The sequence below is a fragment of the Nannobrachium achirus genome (genome assembly GCF_963921795.1).
Source record: "Nannobrachium achirus genome assembly, chromosome: 11".
Taxonomy (NCBI): domain Eukaryota; kingdom Metazoa; phylum Chordata; class Actinopteri; order Myctophiformes; family Myctophidae; genus Nannobrachium; species Nannobrachium achirus.
This window is the reverse complement of record NC_137820.1, coordinates 27,530,407-27,547,424: the sequence shown is the minus strand read 5'-3', so window position 1 is coordinate 27,547,424 and position 17,018 is coordinate 27,530,407. Positions and strand designations below refer to the sequence as shown.

The 17,018-nt window shown below is 45.1% G+C and overlaps 1 protein-coding gene across 1 annotated transcript in view; it reads right to left on the bottom strand.

Annotated features, from left to right (window-relative positions):
• Nucleotides 1–12,760, bottom strand: part of brsk2a (BR serine/threonine kinase 2a) — a gene marked incomplete at both ends in the record, with an annotated part of 440,510 nt that extends 427,750 nt beyond the window's left edge. Inside the window, one exon of the mRNA XM_080736976.1 lies at nt 12,649–12,760. Within this exon, the coding sequence (XP_080593102.1) occupies nt 12,649–12,760 (112 nt within the window). The remainder of the gene's footprint in view (nt 1–12,648) is intronic.
• Nucleotides 12,761–17,018: the final 4,258 nt, after the last annotated feature.

The following is a 17,018-nucleotide window of genomic DNA, read 5'->3' as shown; positions in this document are numbered from 1 at the left end:
TCTCTCTCTCTCTCTCTCTCTCTCTCTCTCCCTCTCTCCCCGTCATTAATCTCTGAAAATCGTTGGCTACATACATTCCTCCCAATCGATGCAATTCCACCGAGGGTCTTGTCTGATTTAACACATGGCTGGATCCTTATATGAATCCTGACTGGCCATGGGAAGAGAGCCAGGGAGGGAGAGAGAGAGAGAGAGAGAGAGAGAGAGAGAGAGAGAGAGAGAGAGAGAGAGAGAGGATGAGAAGAGAGCCACAGTAAATGGCAGAGATTGTCATTATATAACGTCTGCCGAAGTGACAGACAGTGAAAGGGCTACCGGCTCATTCCCAGTCAGTTTTATGGCGGACCGCGTGCGTGCGTGTGTGTGTGTGTTCGCGCGCTGCGCGTGTATGTATGTGTGTGCGTGCGTGTATGTTACTGCCTCGTAGTCATAACTAGAAAATACCAGAATACTGACTGAGGCAACAAAACAATTACTTACTGTAGTAATAAGCTAAGAGAAGTCAGCACTGTTGCCTATTAGCAAGAAGGTCCTGGGTTTGAAACCTAGCATTGATTGATTGATTGATTGAATACTTTGTTAGTCCGAAATGTCAAAAAGCACGTGGTACAGTAAGATACAGTAAGAGGATGAATTTAGCGTGGGGGGGGGGTCCTTTCTGTGTGTTTCTGCCAGTTTGGCTGTTCTCCCCCTCTGTGTTTGCATTGGGTTTTTCCTGGGTACCTCCCACGCCACAATACATGCATGCTAGGTACTGTTACTGTACATAGGCTACATAATACTCTAGTGCCCTTGACCAAAGCACTTTGGTCCCTGAGCACTGCACAGTGGCTGCTCAATGCTCCTGCTATAGGATGGGTTGCAAGCAGAGGACAATTAAGTCAAATATTATAAGAATAATAACTAGTAAGACAACTCAGGGCGACAGTCGCGCCAATTCTTGGCCATCTGGCCAGTGATTTATATCGGACCAGTTACCCATATATGGAGACCCCTGGTACATCCCTTTTATGCCCATACATGGAGATCACTGTCTGAACCAGCCACACAGATATGGCATTCCCATATGAAGTTAGATATGGGCTTAATATTGATAACATCAGGGATCTCCATGTATGGGCATAAAGGGGATTCTGTTAGAGTGGTTCCCATGACATCACAACATACAATCCATTTTATGCCCATACATGGAGATCCCTATCTGAACCAGCCACACAGATATGGGCCATGTCTTGGCCATCTGGCCAGTGATGTATATCGATGACATCAGGGATCTTCATGTATGGGCATAAAAGGGATTCTGGGGAATGCCCATACAGTATATGAAATTTTACATAGGTGATGTCACCTGTGATATCAGTTGCGATGTCAACTGTGATATCACCTGTGATGTCACAGTGATGTGTCAAGGGAACCAGAGTGTCAGGCGTGACCTTCAGAGATACACAGATACGTGGACAAGATGTGCCGGATGTGTCATCACAGTGACATCAGAGCATGATGTCAGAGCAGCAAACCCATAGACCGTAAAAATATGTACACACATGGAGACAAGCTGTGACATTTCTCATGGTAAACTGCGACCTTTGGTCGCAATAAAATACCTCAAATTTACAGGTATATACCACTTTCCAAAGCAAGACAAATAACTGTAAAGCAAGAGAAGAGACAAAATCCCACCCAGTGGGAGTGAGCGGTGCCTTAGCCTACACAATACCATAGTACACAGAATCAATTCAGACACTTCAAGGCTGCTCCACAGCGCCACTTGAAGGTCGGTCACCCAGTGGTATTGCAGCTGTTGAAGCCATACTGATGCGGAGAGACACACATATGGAAATATGGACATACACACACGGTCAGTCGTTGGAGTGGCTGGCATCGCTCAAAAACGGGGTACAAACTTATGACTGAAAAGTGTTGAAAATAGAAAAACAACGTTAAAACAACGGAAACGGTGCCTCAAACACACACACACACACACCCACACACACACACCAATAACGTATGCATCAGCAAACACAGCCACAAACACAAACACACACACACGCACACGCACAGCGCGCGCAAAGACACCAGCTTCACACCATTTAGGATTCATTTCAGGGCTGAGGGAGCAAGTCTTTGCCTTCAGCCAGACATTGAAACAGCCTCGCTTACTGTAGCTACAGGGGGGGGGGGGGGGGGGGGGGGGCAGATGTAGCTATAGCCCAGAAAGAGTGCTGCGAGGCAGGAGGGGACACGGCTCAGCTGCAGGGTCAGGGCTTCTCTTACAATGAGAGCAGGCTTAATACCTGGATCCAAAACATAGCCTTCCGTCTCCACTTCACCGAGAAGTGGGTTTCTCGCACAGCGGTATGCCGTTGTATGTCAGCTAAACCCATTAAGACAAAGTTCAGTTGCCCTGACACGTACAGTACCTTATGTGAGCAGCTTATGGATCGACTTTCACACTTTTCCCAGACACTTAAATTGGACTTACGTCTTACGAGTAAGTGCAGTTGGTTAGTCAGACAGACATGCAAACAGCAACAACTCATATAAACAACTTTATAGGATATTGTTCTTTTGAATAAGGAGTGGACTATAGTGAGAATGGTATGGCATAGGCTGGACTGTTGGTATTATAAATGTAGGTGTATATATATGCACAACTGTCTGTGAATAAACTCCTGATATGTCTTGTTATTTGATATATCCTTTATTTGCACACGAGACAGACTATGTACCTATATCCAATATACTAGCTGTTTTGATATTTAATACTTTTTACTTCTATCCTTACCAATATTTAAAATAACTACAGGGCTCACATGCTTCTGCTGCTATTTGTATCTGCTACAAATGTTTCTCTACTTGCACGAGAAGCAGTTCTGCCAGAAAGTATTTCTATTGACCATGCACATCTATATGAGCATTTATATATTTTGAATATGACTTTGTTTCCCTCATTCCTTTCTCAAACTCTTTCCCTTACTCTTGTCTTTACTCTTGTCTTGAAGCTATGAAAAGTTGAAAACATTTGTTTTCTCACACAAAATTATTACTTCACTCCCTTTCTCGAACTCTTTACCTTTTAGAACTCTTGTCTTGAAGCTAGGAAAACATTTGTTTTCTCGCACAAAATATTACTTCACGCTCTTTCACACCTGTAAACTTGTGATGAAGTTGGAGAAGGTCTTGTGGGTGGTAGCTCGCACAAAACAATATTTTCACCCACTCTTTTACACCTGTTAACTTGTGATGTGACAAATAAAGTGCAGCGTGAACTAAAGTCGTTTCTACTTCTAGCGTGTGTGAACACATGGAAGATAGCCTTCTGTTCTCCGTCACAGGTCATCTGCAGAGTGCTTTCTTATCTGCTGCCAGCTGCACCACCGCAGGGGTTCCCAAAGGTTCTTTTAGCTCGAGAACCAAAAGAGAAATGCTGTTTCCCTGTGACCAAAACTAGGGATGGGACGATGCGCGATATTATCGTGATAAAAAGCACTCACGATAATCGTATCGTGGAGATTTAATTTATCGGGATATCGTCCTCCGTCATGCACTGGGATCAATTCACCTTTTATTTGCAGAGCTGCGTATACAGTACAGTACAGTATTTAAACCCTCTATAATTGGTAAAAAGTGCTTATAATATACGTACTTCATACAGTCTGTTTTCACTCAAATGTCTTTGCCAAAAAATAGCCGATCTACAAGCTCACAACGTGTCGCATCGCGGCGCGGTGTGAGCTTGTAGATCGGCTATTTTTTGGCAAATGTTCCACCCCATGGATAATTTTGTCACAATAATCGTGTTTTCATATCATCCCATCCCTATTCCCCGCGACCAAAACTAGTGAAAAACTCCATCCCCCCCACCCTAACCCCAAGCCTAGTCCTAAACTGAGGGAACATTCTGTGGGCATTAACCCCAGTGGAAATACAAGCTCGAGATCTGCTATATTCACTACTTCTTAAAATTGTATTTATTTATGGTATTCTAAAATCTTCTAAAATTAATGAAATTCTGGAGAGCAAAATACAAAATATATTTTTTATTTCTGAAAATGTAAATATATTTTTTACTTAATAATAATAAATAAAGAAAGTGTAGGAAAAGTGTAGGAAATCAACACTGACCTGCAGCAGCACATACATGCACGCATGTGCAGTCACGCGCACACGCACACACACACACACACACACACACACACACACACACACACACACACACACACACACACACACACACACAGAGAGAGAGACGGTTAACCGCAGCAGAGTGGATCCCATTGACGGGATCGACTGGCCGTCCCCTCCTCACTTGTCATCATCAGGAATATCATGTGCAGTGAGGCGGTATGGATCGCCTGCCTTCCAGCAGCCAGCAAATCTCTCACACAACGCCCATTGATCCGCTTCAACCCGTCAACAACTCACCGGCTATCAATCAACGTCAAATTAACGGTTTTTCGTTACCGCAACGGCACGCCGTAGTACAGTAAGGGCCCCGGAAGGAAGCCGTCGATATGTTAAGTGTGTGCGTGTGTGCGTGTGTGTGTGTGTGTGTGTGTGTGTGTGTCTGTGTGTGTGTGTGTGTGTGTGTGTGTGTGTGTGAAGAGCACTCAGGATTTTGCTGTGTATATGTACATGCGCACAATCGCGCATGCACAAAAAGGTGAAAGTTGCTCTATCATAAAGGAGCAATTATGATCATATAGAACATAATACACGCCTTACACGGTAATAAGAGTAATATGCTCAGTGCTACTTGTACTTCATGCACAAACGTAACCAAACCTTGATGTCTATTCAGTTATGGGTGCATTCCCCTGAGTTAAATTAACACATTTTACAGTGTACTGTATGTGTGTGTTTGTGTGTGTACATGCAGTCACACACACACACAGACTGACAGACACCGGGAGAGCAAGAGTCATGAATTAGACAGGCATCTCACTGACATGAAGACAGCACAGACAGCTGGAGTATGGCCTGGAGGCCTCACAACACATCAGCCTACAAACACACTCCAGTAAAGAGGGAGAAAGAGGTGCTTGTGTGTGTGTGTGTGTGTGTGTGTGTGTGTGTGTGTGTGTGTGTGTGTGTGTGTGTGTGTGTGTGTGTGTGTGTGTGTGTGTGTGTGTGTGTGTGTGTGTGTGTGTGTGTGTGTGGCGGGAGGGGGGGTATCACAGAATCAGCACCAGCTTGCTGTCAGATGAATGATCAATATATGAAAGCAGTGGAAAAAACACAGACAATTTCGCTCTCTAAATACAACTTAAGAGGAAGAAAAGGAAAAGGAGAAAAAAAGATAGAGCCTGGTACTAAAGCCTGGGCAAAAGCATCCAATTCATATCCAGTCAATAAGCAGCAAGTCTCCCATAAACAGGGACTTTCAGATTGGATTAAGCGGCGGTATTTCCCAGACAATAGGCCTCTATTCCACTAATCAACGGCCTTCAGGAGGGACATAAAAGCCGCCCGAGGCGGTGTTTCATTGCTCTCTGCGAACACAACAGTGACTCAGCTGGGCCGATGTCGCCAGCCGACGCTGCCCAGTGCATACATCACAACTTTTTTAGGAACCTCTCAGACCCGTTGCGTGAAAATATGGGAAGAACCATTTGTTACGGATTCTCCATTTTTTAATGATGTAACATAAAGCCAGTGGTGGAAAAAAGTACTCACATATTTTACTTAGGTAAAAGTGTTAATATTGCATTATAGAAATACTCTGTTACAAGTAAAAGTCTGGAATTACAAGTCCGGAGTACAAGTATGAAAGTGTTGGCATCAAAATGTACTTAAAGTACCAAAAGTAAAAGTACAAAATGTTTGAAAATAGCAGATCTACAAGCTCACAACACGTCGCGATGTGAGCTTGTAGGTCAGCTATTCTCAAATAGCCAAGGTACATATGTATGTTTTATAATATTATAATTTAGAACTGCAAAGTAACTAGTAACTAAACAAGTTTTCAAATGAATGTAGTGTAGTAAAAGCGCAACATTTGGATATACGAGATGTAGTGGAGTAGAAGTAAAAGTAAGTACATTACTTAAGTAAATGCTATTAGTTACTTTACACCGCGGCATAAAGCATGTTCAAAAACAAGAAACAAAAAACGTTCCCCAGGCTGTTATACGGTAGCAGGCAGCGCTGCGGAGCTGAGTCGCATCAATTAGAACTCTTCAGAGACTTGTGAACTTAATAAAGAATATTAAAACTCTGACAGACGAGAGAGCAGGGCTGTTATTACGCTGTCTGATGGAGAGACCACTTGATGGCATTGTCACTGCCGGGGAGTGGAACGCTTAGGAATCTGTATGAGGACACACATTATAGTGTGTATGATGAGCGCACCGCGCGCACACACACACACACACACACACACACACACACACACACACACACACACACACACACACACACACACACACACACACACACACACACACACACACACACACACACACACACACACACACACACACACACACACACACACACACAGGTTTGCAATTGCTACTTTGTGGGGACATTACACATAGTCTACTATCTTTGTGGGGACATTCCATTCATTTTGAACCCTAACCCTAACCCTAACCCAAACCCTTAACCTAACCCCTAAACACCTTGTGGGGACCTATTAATAAGTACCCACAAGGTATTGTGCAAGGATTGTACTATCTTTGTGGGGACATGAGGTCCCCACAAAGTAGTAATTCCCTGTCCACACACACACACACACACACACACCAGTGTTAATCATTTCGTCGACTAAATCTTTTCACTGAGGAAGGCTAAATTAAATCTAAATCTAAAACTAAGACTACATACTGTATTGACAACCTCGTAAACACATAAAAACTAGACTAAAATGTTAGGGAGGGACTAGTGGAGAAGAGATCCAGTAGAATTAAAAGACAGAAGTCATTTCATGTTTGGTAGCACCTCGGTGTTGCGCTTGCAGCACGATGCACCACAACGCGTTGTGAGCTTGTAGATCGGCTATTTTTAGCATGCAACCGAGTGTAAAATGTGCCATTAAGACACCATCAAGGCCTGCCAAAACTTATTTTTGTCAACAAAATGAACTGCAGATTTAGTCGACAAATTTTATTCAAAAGACTATGACTAAAAACAAAATCCAAAGTTTGTTGTCAAAATCAACACTGACACACACACACACACACACACACACGCGTGCGCGCGCTATCGCCACAATGTCGTGGTCAGGTTGCACTCAAGCACAGCAACTCTTTATCAGTGGCTTTTCCAAATGGCCATCACGCCTCTGCGTTTTGGGCCCCAATCAGGAGCCATCCATGCAGACAGTCTGCATCTATAGAGCCCTCTCAGGCCCCAGTGCACACCTGACAAACAAGGGACAGCATGCAGGGCACGTGGAAACGCCTGGTCAAACGGGGGGAGAGTGCTGCTGTGAACCCAAAGTAAGACAAAGTAAGACAAATGGCAGAAGTGAGAGAGAGAGAGAGAGAGAGAGAGAGAGAGAGAGAGAGAGAGAGAGAGAGAGAGAGAGCATCTGTAAGACAAATACTGTAGACCAGGGGTCTCCAACGTTTTCAGGCCAAGGACCCCTTAGTTGAGAGAGAGATGAAGCTGGGACCCTCACAATCTTTTCATACATTCCATATAATTTCATTGTTTGACAGCACAATCATCAGTGTATTTTGGATTCATATACATTTATGTTTTCAGATATTTAACCGCTTGAACTGTCAATACTTAATAAATAAAAACTGTCAATAAAAACTTGACCTTTCACTCTGTACTTAGTGCTCTTTTTTCCCCTCTACACCAAACCTCTTTGCCAAACCTCTTTGCCCGATCTACAAGCTTGTAGATCTGCTATTTTTGGCTAAAGTTCTTAAATGGACACTAGGGTTCAAGTGGTTAGTATAAAAAAAAGAAACAAAAGTTTCTAACACACAAAGGATTTGGAGGTCAATGGAGGACCCCCTGTAGTAACTCTGGGGACCCCCTAGGGGTCCCGGACCCCCTGTTGAAGACCTCTGCTGTAGACAGAAATGCCTGCCTACGTAAAAGTAAAGTGCTTGAATACATGTACTTAGCTACTTTCCATCACCGATTGCAATATGAGGGTGCTGTTGTGTGTTGTGTTGCTAGCTCAGAGTATCATCATGCCCCATGATGCTTTGGGCCACGTGAGTGACAGCTGAGTGGACTTTGGCTGTGTGGGGATTAGAGCACCAAGCCAAGCCAGAGCCACTGGCACTGGCCATGTGCTTGAGTGTGTGCGTGTCACGTGTGCGTGTGTACGTGTGTGAGTGTGTGTGCGGCGCGCGCACACGTCCTAATCACTTAATGAACGTGGAACAGGACCACTCGCCGAGAGCAGGACGGCCAGATCAACCACGATGTCTTCCGCTCTCCTCCTCTAATAATAACAGCCAATCAGAACACTGGGGAGACAGCATGGCACTCAGCCCATTGGACGGTCTATGGAGCCATGTTCGGGACAGGGACCAGCCCGTCCTGTCCTGTCCTGGGCCGGGGGGGGACTGGGGGGGGACGCCTGGATTAATACAGTATGTGGTTAATGTAAGTCACATGATGGGATATTATGCACTGTCATTAATCTGAAGAGGTTTAGAAAGGGCTGTTTTCTGCACATGGGGCAACACAACCATGTAATTCCTCTGACACATAAAGCGCAATAACATACAGTACATACACAGCAGAGTGACACAAATCAAATGTTGGGTGGGGTTGGCGAAAGGGCCTTTCTGTGTGGAGTTTGCATGTTCTCCCCGTGTCTCCTAGGGCATAGATACAAAAAGCTAGATGCCTCCTCCGCTGCTGCATTTCATTGGAGCGACGCATAATAACTGAAGGCCGGACGTCCAGAAAAACTGAGGGACCACTGCCAGTCAAAATGAGTATTGGCCAATGACAGTTTTTTTTATTGGCATGATTCTATCCAGTTCCTGATGTTGCGCGACTCAGCTGTTCTTAGAGGCTGCGTACATAAAGACCCGCCACCACCTGCCTCTGATTGGCCTACCAACTTCTGTTTCTGTGACGTACATGGAAGCGATGCACGCAGAAGCAATGCAGAATCCCTCTGTCCTACGATGCATATGCCCCAGAGCCGAAGGAGGCGTCTACCTTTCTATGTAAATGTCCTAGGGTAGGTGCCCTCACAAAAAACATGCAGTAATCCTGTTCTATATACTGCCTCCCCCTGGCCAGCCGGGGCGCCTGATGGAGGGGGAAGGAACTGGTTGGAATAACGTGTTCCTTCCACGCGCTATAGGTCCAACCGGGGAATCTCCCCCCTGTCAGGTGAAAAGAAGCGGCTTGGACTCCTCATACATAGAAGGAAGAATGAGGTCAGTCCGTTGCTCTCCCCAGGTTGGAAGAGGGAGTGTAGTGCCCAGGATTACAATAGACAATTGACAACGGGTGAAAAAATAATGGGTTACAAAAATCTTGGGATGAAAAGTATAAAACAAAACAAAAAGACCGTAATGAATAAGTGCCATGTAAAGTGTTCAGATGCGTGGGCCGCATGCAATTTCAGAGCATGTTTAATTTAACGATCAATTGATCGGTTGTAGCACTAACGTAGCATACTTTAAGTTCTTATTGGTATCTCTATGAAAACACATTTCTCAAGGTTTTAAAGGGCCTAGCAGTTCCCCTGGCCCACAGGTTGGGAGCCGCTGAGCTGATAAACACAACACCAATTGTTCTGCACACTCAAATAAAGGCGAGGCACAGACAATCTCACGGCCATACCGTGTCATTAAATGTCTGCCCGTAACAGAGCAAAACTCTCCTTCTCCATAAACAGTGATTAGACTGTCCTGAAGGGAGGTGGGGGCCGGGGCTCAATCTATGACGTCTGTCGCTCTCTTTGAGCACTGCGCGGGTCCTGCTGGAAAACCCAAAATGATTTAATATGAGTAGCAGGACACAGAGAGTCCAGCCAAGTTTTGAGCACTGTATTTATGACTCCACAGAATGACACCACTGGGTTGGCGCGCCAGCCTGTTAACAGTAATTTTCGCTGTTATGTTGTACAGTAGTGAAACTGTATCACACCAGCGATACATTACATTATGAAATGGGATATTGTAGCTAGTGAGTGCTAAACTGCTTGTGAAAGCAGTATGGCATTCCTCTGCATGTGAAGCTCTGCCTGAAGCTCAGAACTAGCTTAAAGCCTGATTTATAGTAATATTTGCATGTCTGTCGCACATAGAAAATAGCTAATTTACAAGCTCAAAGCACATGGTGATATGAGCAATGCAACCAAGTATAACAAATCAGGCATAATCTCTCTCTTGGGGCGGGGGTGAATGTAGCAGAAAGTAGAAGCCCACTATCCCACTTTAGCTTTGGTTGAGTGGTAGATATTTTTGGTTTCCCGTGCATGACTTACACACATAAACATGTCGGTGTTGTTTTGTATTTATCATTTTAAAAGATGATTTAAAATAGTGAAAACAGCCAATCTACAAGCACACAACTCCTCGGAAACGCAAGGCGTTGTGTGCTTGTAGATCGTCTATTTTCACTAATCTTGTGACAGTCTTGTATGGTGAAGCTAGGGCTTTACTTTGTGAGTGAGTGTTAGTGTACCCACTCGCACAGGGACGTGGTGGGGGCACATCAATTAAGGGGCACACTGCTTGCACATGGAGTAGCGTGGTGACAAAGCAAGATGGCAAAATCCTCAGTGAACACACGCGATGAACTGGTGACAATTATTTTCAGGAAAGCATCGAAACACATACACACACACACACACACACAGCACAAAAAATGTGTGCACCCTGCAGCTCAGCATGTCCGACCGGAGCAGTAAGCAAAATACTGCCTATTGTAGCTGTTTTAGACAACAGATGGAGGAACTCTGAGCAGGGAAAAGGTGAGGCAGGGTCTCCACACACACACACACACACACACACACACACACACACACACACACACACACACACACACACACACACACACACACACACACACACTCTCTCTCTCTCTCTCTCTCTCTCTTTAGTGGCAAGAAGCTGTGTTGCATCACTCCTTCTGCCATCCATCCCTGCCTGCTGACAAAAGGCTTCGCTCTGCCTCTCCCCTCACATGGCTCCATTGACTGCATGCACTTGACCGCAGAGAGAGAGAGGGAGAGACAATTCTACCAGCTGCCAACAACACATTATAAACTCACAGCAGAGCACACGCACGCACGCACACACACACACACACACACACACACACACACACACACACACACACACACACACACACACACACACACACACACACACACAAACACACACTCACACTACACTGGGAACAGGACTGAGCTGTAACAGTAGACAGACACCACCACCAGCACACAAATACATAAGCTCACGATGACATAAACAGGCAGTATAGCACTTCTTTAGAGAACATACACTCCCATGCAATCCACGATTGTTTTCTGTGCCATATTCCATTCGTTATCATTTATCAACTTTCTCAAAACGCAGTGTCATTGTGCTGTGCCGTCCCCTCCCAGCAGATAAAACACCTGACTGGTATATTCAGAAGCTTATTCACCATGGCCCTATGAGCTGAATAAACTGAATTATTTTACATTGAGTAGAAGACCTCAGTCAGCCCCCCTGCCTGGCTGTGTGTGAACAACAACTCATGCGTTGTTTCAAGGTGGGACCTTCAGAAAGAGGCGAGCCCAGGATGCTAGCATTGCAGCCAGTGTAGGAGCTCTAGAGGAACGCCTGCCTGCCTGCCTTTCTGAGGAGGACTAAGAATAGATCAAGGTATCAGGCAAATCAGGATTAGCGGCGTTGTGCTCACACATCACAGGAGGACACACATACACACACCCCCACACACGCGTAGGCTATACGCACGATGCGCGTGCACGCACGCACACACACGAAGTTGACACACACACACACACACACACACACACACACACACACACACACACACACACACACACACACACACACACACACACACATCATTTGTGGGTTGGACGGTCCCACACTGACAGCCCTACGTACACGCACGCGCGCGCACACACCCAGTCCCACGCAACCTGCTCAGCGAACAAAACGAAGCAACATCATCATCACCCCCAAATAATATGACAGGCGCGTGGACACTAGACTAGAGCGTGCACAACATGAACCACAATAATAACAACATAGCCTAAATAATACATGAAATCTACCGAAGGGCAGATGTGTATAATCAACTACTTGTTTATCACCTTGGCTTGCTTTTAGCTCTCTGGTCCATAGCGTTAGGAGTTCTCCCAGAGGCGTCAATTGGGTATGGCAAGGTATGGCAGCTGCCAATACCTTAGCTACAGGGGGAAATAATAAAATGTACTGTAATCGTGCCTGTTGCTGCTAAGGTATGGCAACATGACTGGTGTCAGTCATGTTTGCCATACCTTATCTGACGCCACTGGGAGTTCTCCTTAACGCTATATGGACCTCCAGACCAGAGCTAGATTCACACCACCAGACTCGCCAAAGGAGGAGCGCTCCTCCAATTAAACAAAATAACATAAAAGAAACAATGTATGCAATGAAATGCTAGAGAGTGAGAGGCAGAGAGAGGCTGGGGAGATGCGGTGAAGTGACCAACCTGTCTGTCCTTTCCCCAGCGTCTTTTCCAGGCGATAAGGTCCCACGTAATTGGCATGTTGTTGTTGTTGTTGTTGGCTTGCACCGCTGTTGTCCTTACCAGACGATGACATTTCGATACGCAAAACTAAAAAAAAAAAAAAAAAAAAAAAGGAAGATACTTTATAATAAGAAAAGCGCGGAGAATAAACGCACTCCTCCTCCTCCTCGTTGAGGGTCCAGGTCTGGTCCAGCCGCTGGGGTTTCTTCTCTTTTTTTTACTCCACACAACCTCCTCCCGGTCGCTCAGTCGTTCTCTCTCTCTCTCTCCCTCTCTCTCTCACACACATACACACACACACACAGTCACACACACTCTCTGTCTCTCTCTCTCTCTGACTCGCTATTTGAGGAGGTAAGAGATTCTTTCTCTCTCTCTCTCTCCTCTCGTTTTCTCCTTTTTGCTGCAGACAAGCCGGCAGCCGCAAGTGCTTTAGAATGTGAATATCATTGTAGGAAGGTGGAGAGGGGAGGCTGGCTGGCTGCGCTGCCGGTGTGTGCCTGTGGGGGGTGCTGTTGTCCTTGAGGCGGCGGCGGCGCCGGAGCCCGCAGCTTTTTTTTCTTTTTTTTTTTTAAAGGATGATTGACAGCTGATCCAGCCAAAGGGACAGCCTATCACACCTATCGCCACAAACAGCTTGTTGCTGGAGCAACTTGTGTGTGTAAAACTGTATAGTATAGTTTGTGAGATTTGACCAGTGGTGGACAAGTACTCAAACCCAATTTTACTCAGCTAAAGCTTAGTTTGCTTATTCAAGTAGCCTACAAGTATTCAAATAAATATTATAAAATATTATAAATTATAAAGCACAAATTACAAAGTAGAACACATTTTCTTTTTAATATCAGAGCATTGCTGAATTGAAATGTAGACATTAAAAATATTGATAGTGAAAATTGCAAATCTACAAGCTCACAACGTGCACAGAAAAGAAATGTGGGCTACTGACCTAGTTGTTTAAGTTGGACAAAATATGGCCCAATATATGGAGATGGCTGACTTCTGACATCATATTTTCTTGGGTGACGGCAGACTGCTGGCTGGGTGAGCAGTGGTGCTTTGGCATGGAATCAATTCTGTCAAGGTGCCAAATTAATATTAAACTAGAAGCTGGGCCGCCCGACCTGGCCAACTCGGAACAATGTAAATAGGGAATGAATGCCCCGCCCTTTAATGCAAACCCCATTATACCTGTTTTCATAGGACCCGTTTTGACCATCTGTCTGCCTGTGTCCATTTATGCCCATATATGGAGATATCTGTATCTGTCTGTCTGTCTGTCGGCGTCCATTTTATGTCCATATATGGAGATCACTGCAGTTATAGTTCTGGGTCCATTTTATGCCCATATATGGAGATATCTGTCCATCTGCGTCCATTTTATGCCCATATATGGAGTATCTGTCTGTGCCTCCAACTGTGTTGCAGACACAGTGCCGGTTCCCCCTTTAATGCAAACCTCATTATACCTGTTGTCATAGGACCCGTTTTGAACATCTGTTTGCCTGTGTCCATTTATGCCCATATATGGAGATATCTGTATCTGTCTGTCTCAGTCCATTTTATGCCCATATATGGAGATCTTTGACCATCTGTTTGCCTCTGTCCATTTATGTCCATATATGGAGATATCTGTAGCCTATCTGTCTGTCTGCAATCCATTTTATGCCCATATATGGGGGCATTCAATTTTATGCCCATATATGGAGAACGCGCGTGCCCGTGGGACGAACGGTTCTCGAGATACGCGGATTACATACATACATACACACACAGAGATTTTTTGTTGACTCATGTGGCGTACGTCATTTTATGCCCATATGGAGAACGCGCGTGCCCGTGGGACGAACGGTTCTCGAGATATGCGGATTACATACATACATACACACTCACAGAGATTTTTTGTTGACTCATGTGGCGTACGTGATGTCAGAGCCTTTTATGAAGTGATGTCACAATGAGTTAGAGCTTTCGCCGATTTCCTCCGGAACAGCCTGATGTCAACAATCAACCCCGCATAAGGAGATTCCGAACGTTTCGCGCCGGTTCGGGAAAACCGCGCACCGGGTCGGGTCGAGACCCGGCACTGCACTCCGTGCCGCGGCGGGGAACGCGCGTGCCGAATCTGAAGCCGGTGGGACGAACGGTTCTCGAGATACGCGGATTACAGACACACAGACAGACAGACAGACAGACAGACACACACGCAGAGACTTCTCGCATTTATAGATAGATAATATTGATGACATCAGGGATCTTTGACATGAGGTGTGACACAAGGTCCATATATGGGCATTCCCACATATAGGCTTAATATTGATAACATCAGGATCTCCATATATGGGCATAGGGCGGAATTCATTTGCAAGTGTGTCTTGCGTTGCAGTTGGTTGTTTAAGTTGGACAAAATGTGCCCAAAATGTGGCCATATTTTCCCAAATATGGATGAGCTGGGATGAGGTGTGACGCAATGGGCTTAACTCACTCAATGCCAATGACGTCTCATGACTGCTTTTTTCAATTGGCTGTGTGCCAATGACGTCTTTGACGTCTTTAGATCAAAGGCTATAATATATATATATATATATATATATTTTTTTTTTTAAAGATGTCAAAATGACCTGAGATCAGAGAGATGCTTTTCTCTGTTTGTGTGTTGGTTCCCTCGTTTAGCTGATTGAGAAAATGTGTGTTCATTCTAGTGGATGGACACTTTTTGAGCGGTGGTCACAACGCTCCTATACGTGGCCGTGTGTGTGGGTATGTCTGTCTGCGTCCGTATCTGTCTGTCTGTATGTAGCCTACAGTACCTTTTTTGACCACACGTTAAGGGAGGGGTGCTGTTGTTCAGGCCAGACCACCCACACACACACACACACACACACACACACACACACACACACACACACACACACACACACACACACACACACACACACACACACACACACACACACACACACACACACACACACACGGATGGATGATGGATGGATACCAGTGGCGGCCTGAGTGACATGCATTTTATTATTAATATTTTGTTTAATATTGTTTTAATATTTTTTATTATATATATATACAGGTATACATATATTTGTTTTGCTGTTGCGCAGCCTCCACGACCACCGCTCAGTTCACACGGGTGTGATTTTTTTGATTCAAACAGCTCTATCTCTGGAACCATTTGTCTGATTGACAATTTTTTTTGCCACTGAATCACAACAACTGTGTCTGTTTCTGTGGGGAAAAAATTATAAAAAAAAAAAAACATTTTTTTTTCATTGCATAGTAAAGAAAAACATACAAAATCATGGCACATCTACCTTGGAGCCATTTTGGCACTTGGCATTTAATATTGATGACATCTCCATATATGGGCATAAAAGGGACAAGGACGGAATTCATTTGCAACATCATTGTGATGTCAGCTATATCCTTCTGCTGAGCTGGGATGAGGTGTCATGATTGTGATGTCAAAAGAGTGACGGATGGACAGACAGACAGACATGAGCTGGAGGTTTTCATACTAAGTAGCGACCTACGGGCGCAACTAAATGCGACCTACAGTCACAAGAAATCGCTTATTGTGTTTAAAAGGGCATATTTAGCCACTTGTACGCATGCCCCCACCCACTGTCCTTTAAAAACGGTCTGAAATAGTCTGAAACTCATGTCACAGTGTTATCTGCCCCTCACCCCCCAACAACAGCTGACCAGTACAGTAAGTAGTGAGTAAAGTCAATTAATTTGATTGGCTTTAATTGCGCATTCCCACAATGACATCATAAAAATATTAACTCATATTTTAAGATGACTTTTTAAAGTGACAGTACCCCTTTAGGTGACAGTACCCCTTCAAGTGGTTAATTGTCTCCACCAGCCGAAGGCTGAGGGAGAGTATGTTTTCCCCTCCGTCCGTCCGTCCGTCCGTCCGTCCGTGCGTCCGTGCGTGTGTCCGTGCGTCCTCGCAGTTTGTGAACAGCTAATCTCAGTCACCGTTGGCCCGATCGCTGCCAAACTGAGCACACACACTCCCTGGATGCCAATCTAGAACCTCTGCCCCACATCTTTCAAATCAGCCTCATGGTGGCGCTATAACAGGCCGATTTGTGTGGCCTGGTTGTTACCAGCTAATCTCTGGCGCCGTTGGCCCGATCGCTGCCAAACTGAGCACACACACTCCCTGGATGCTAATTCAGAACCTCTGCCCCACATTTTTTAAATCAGCCTCATGGTGGCGCTATAACAGGCCGATTTGTGTGGCCTGGTGGAGACCTGTGCTCGGAAGAGCACTGCTTCTAGTTTATAATGTAGCCTGATTGCTCTCTTCC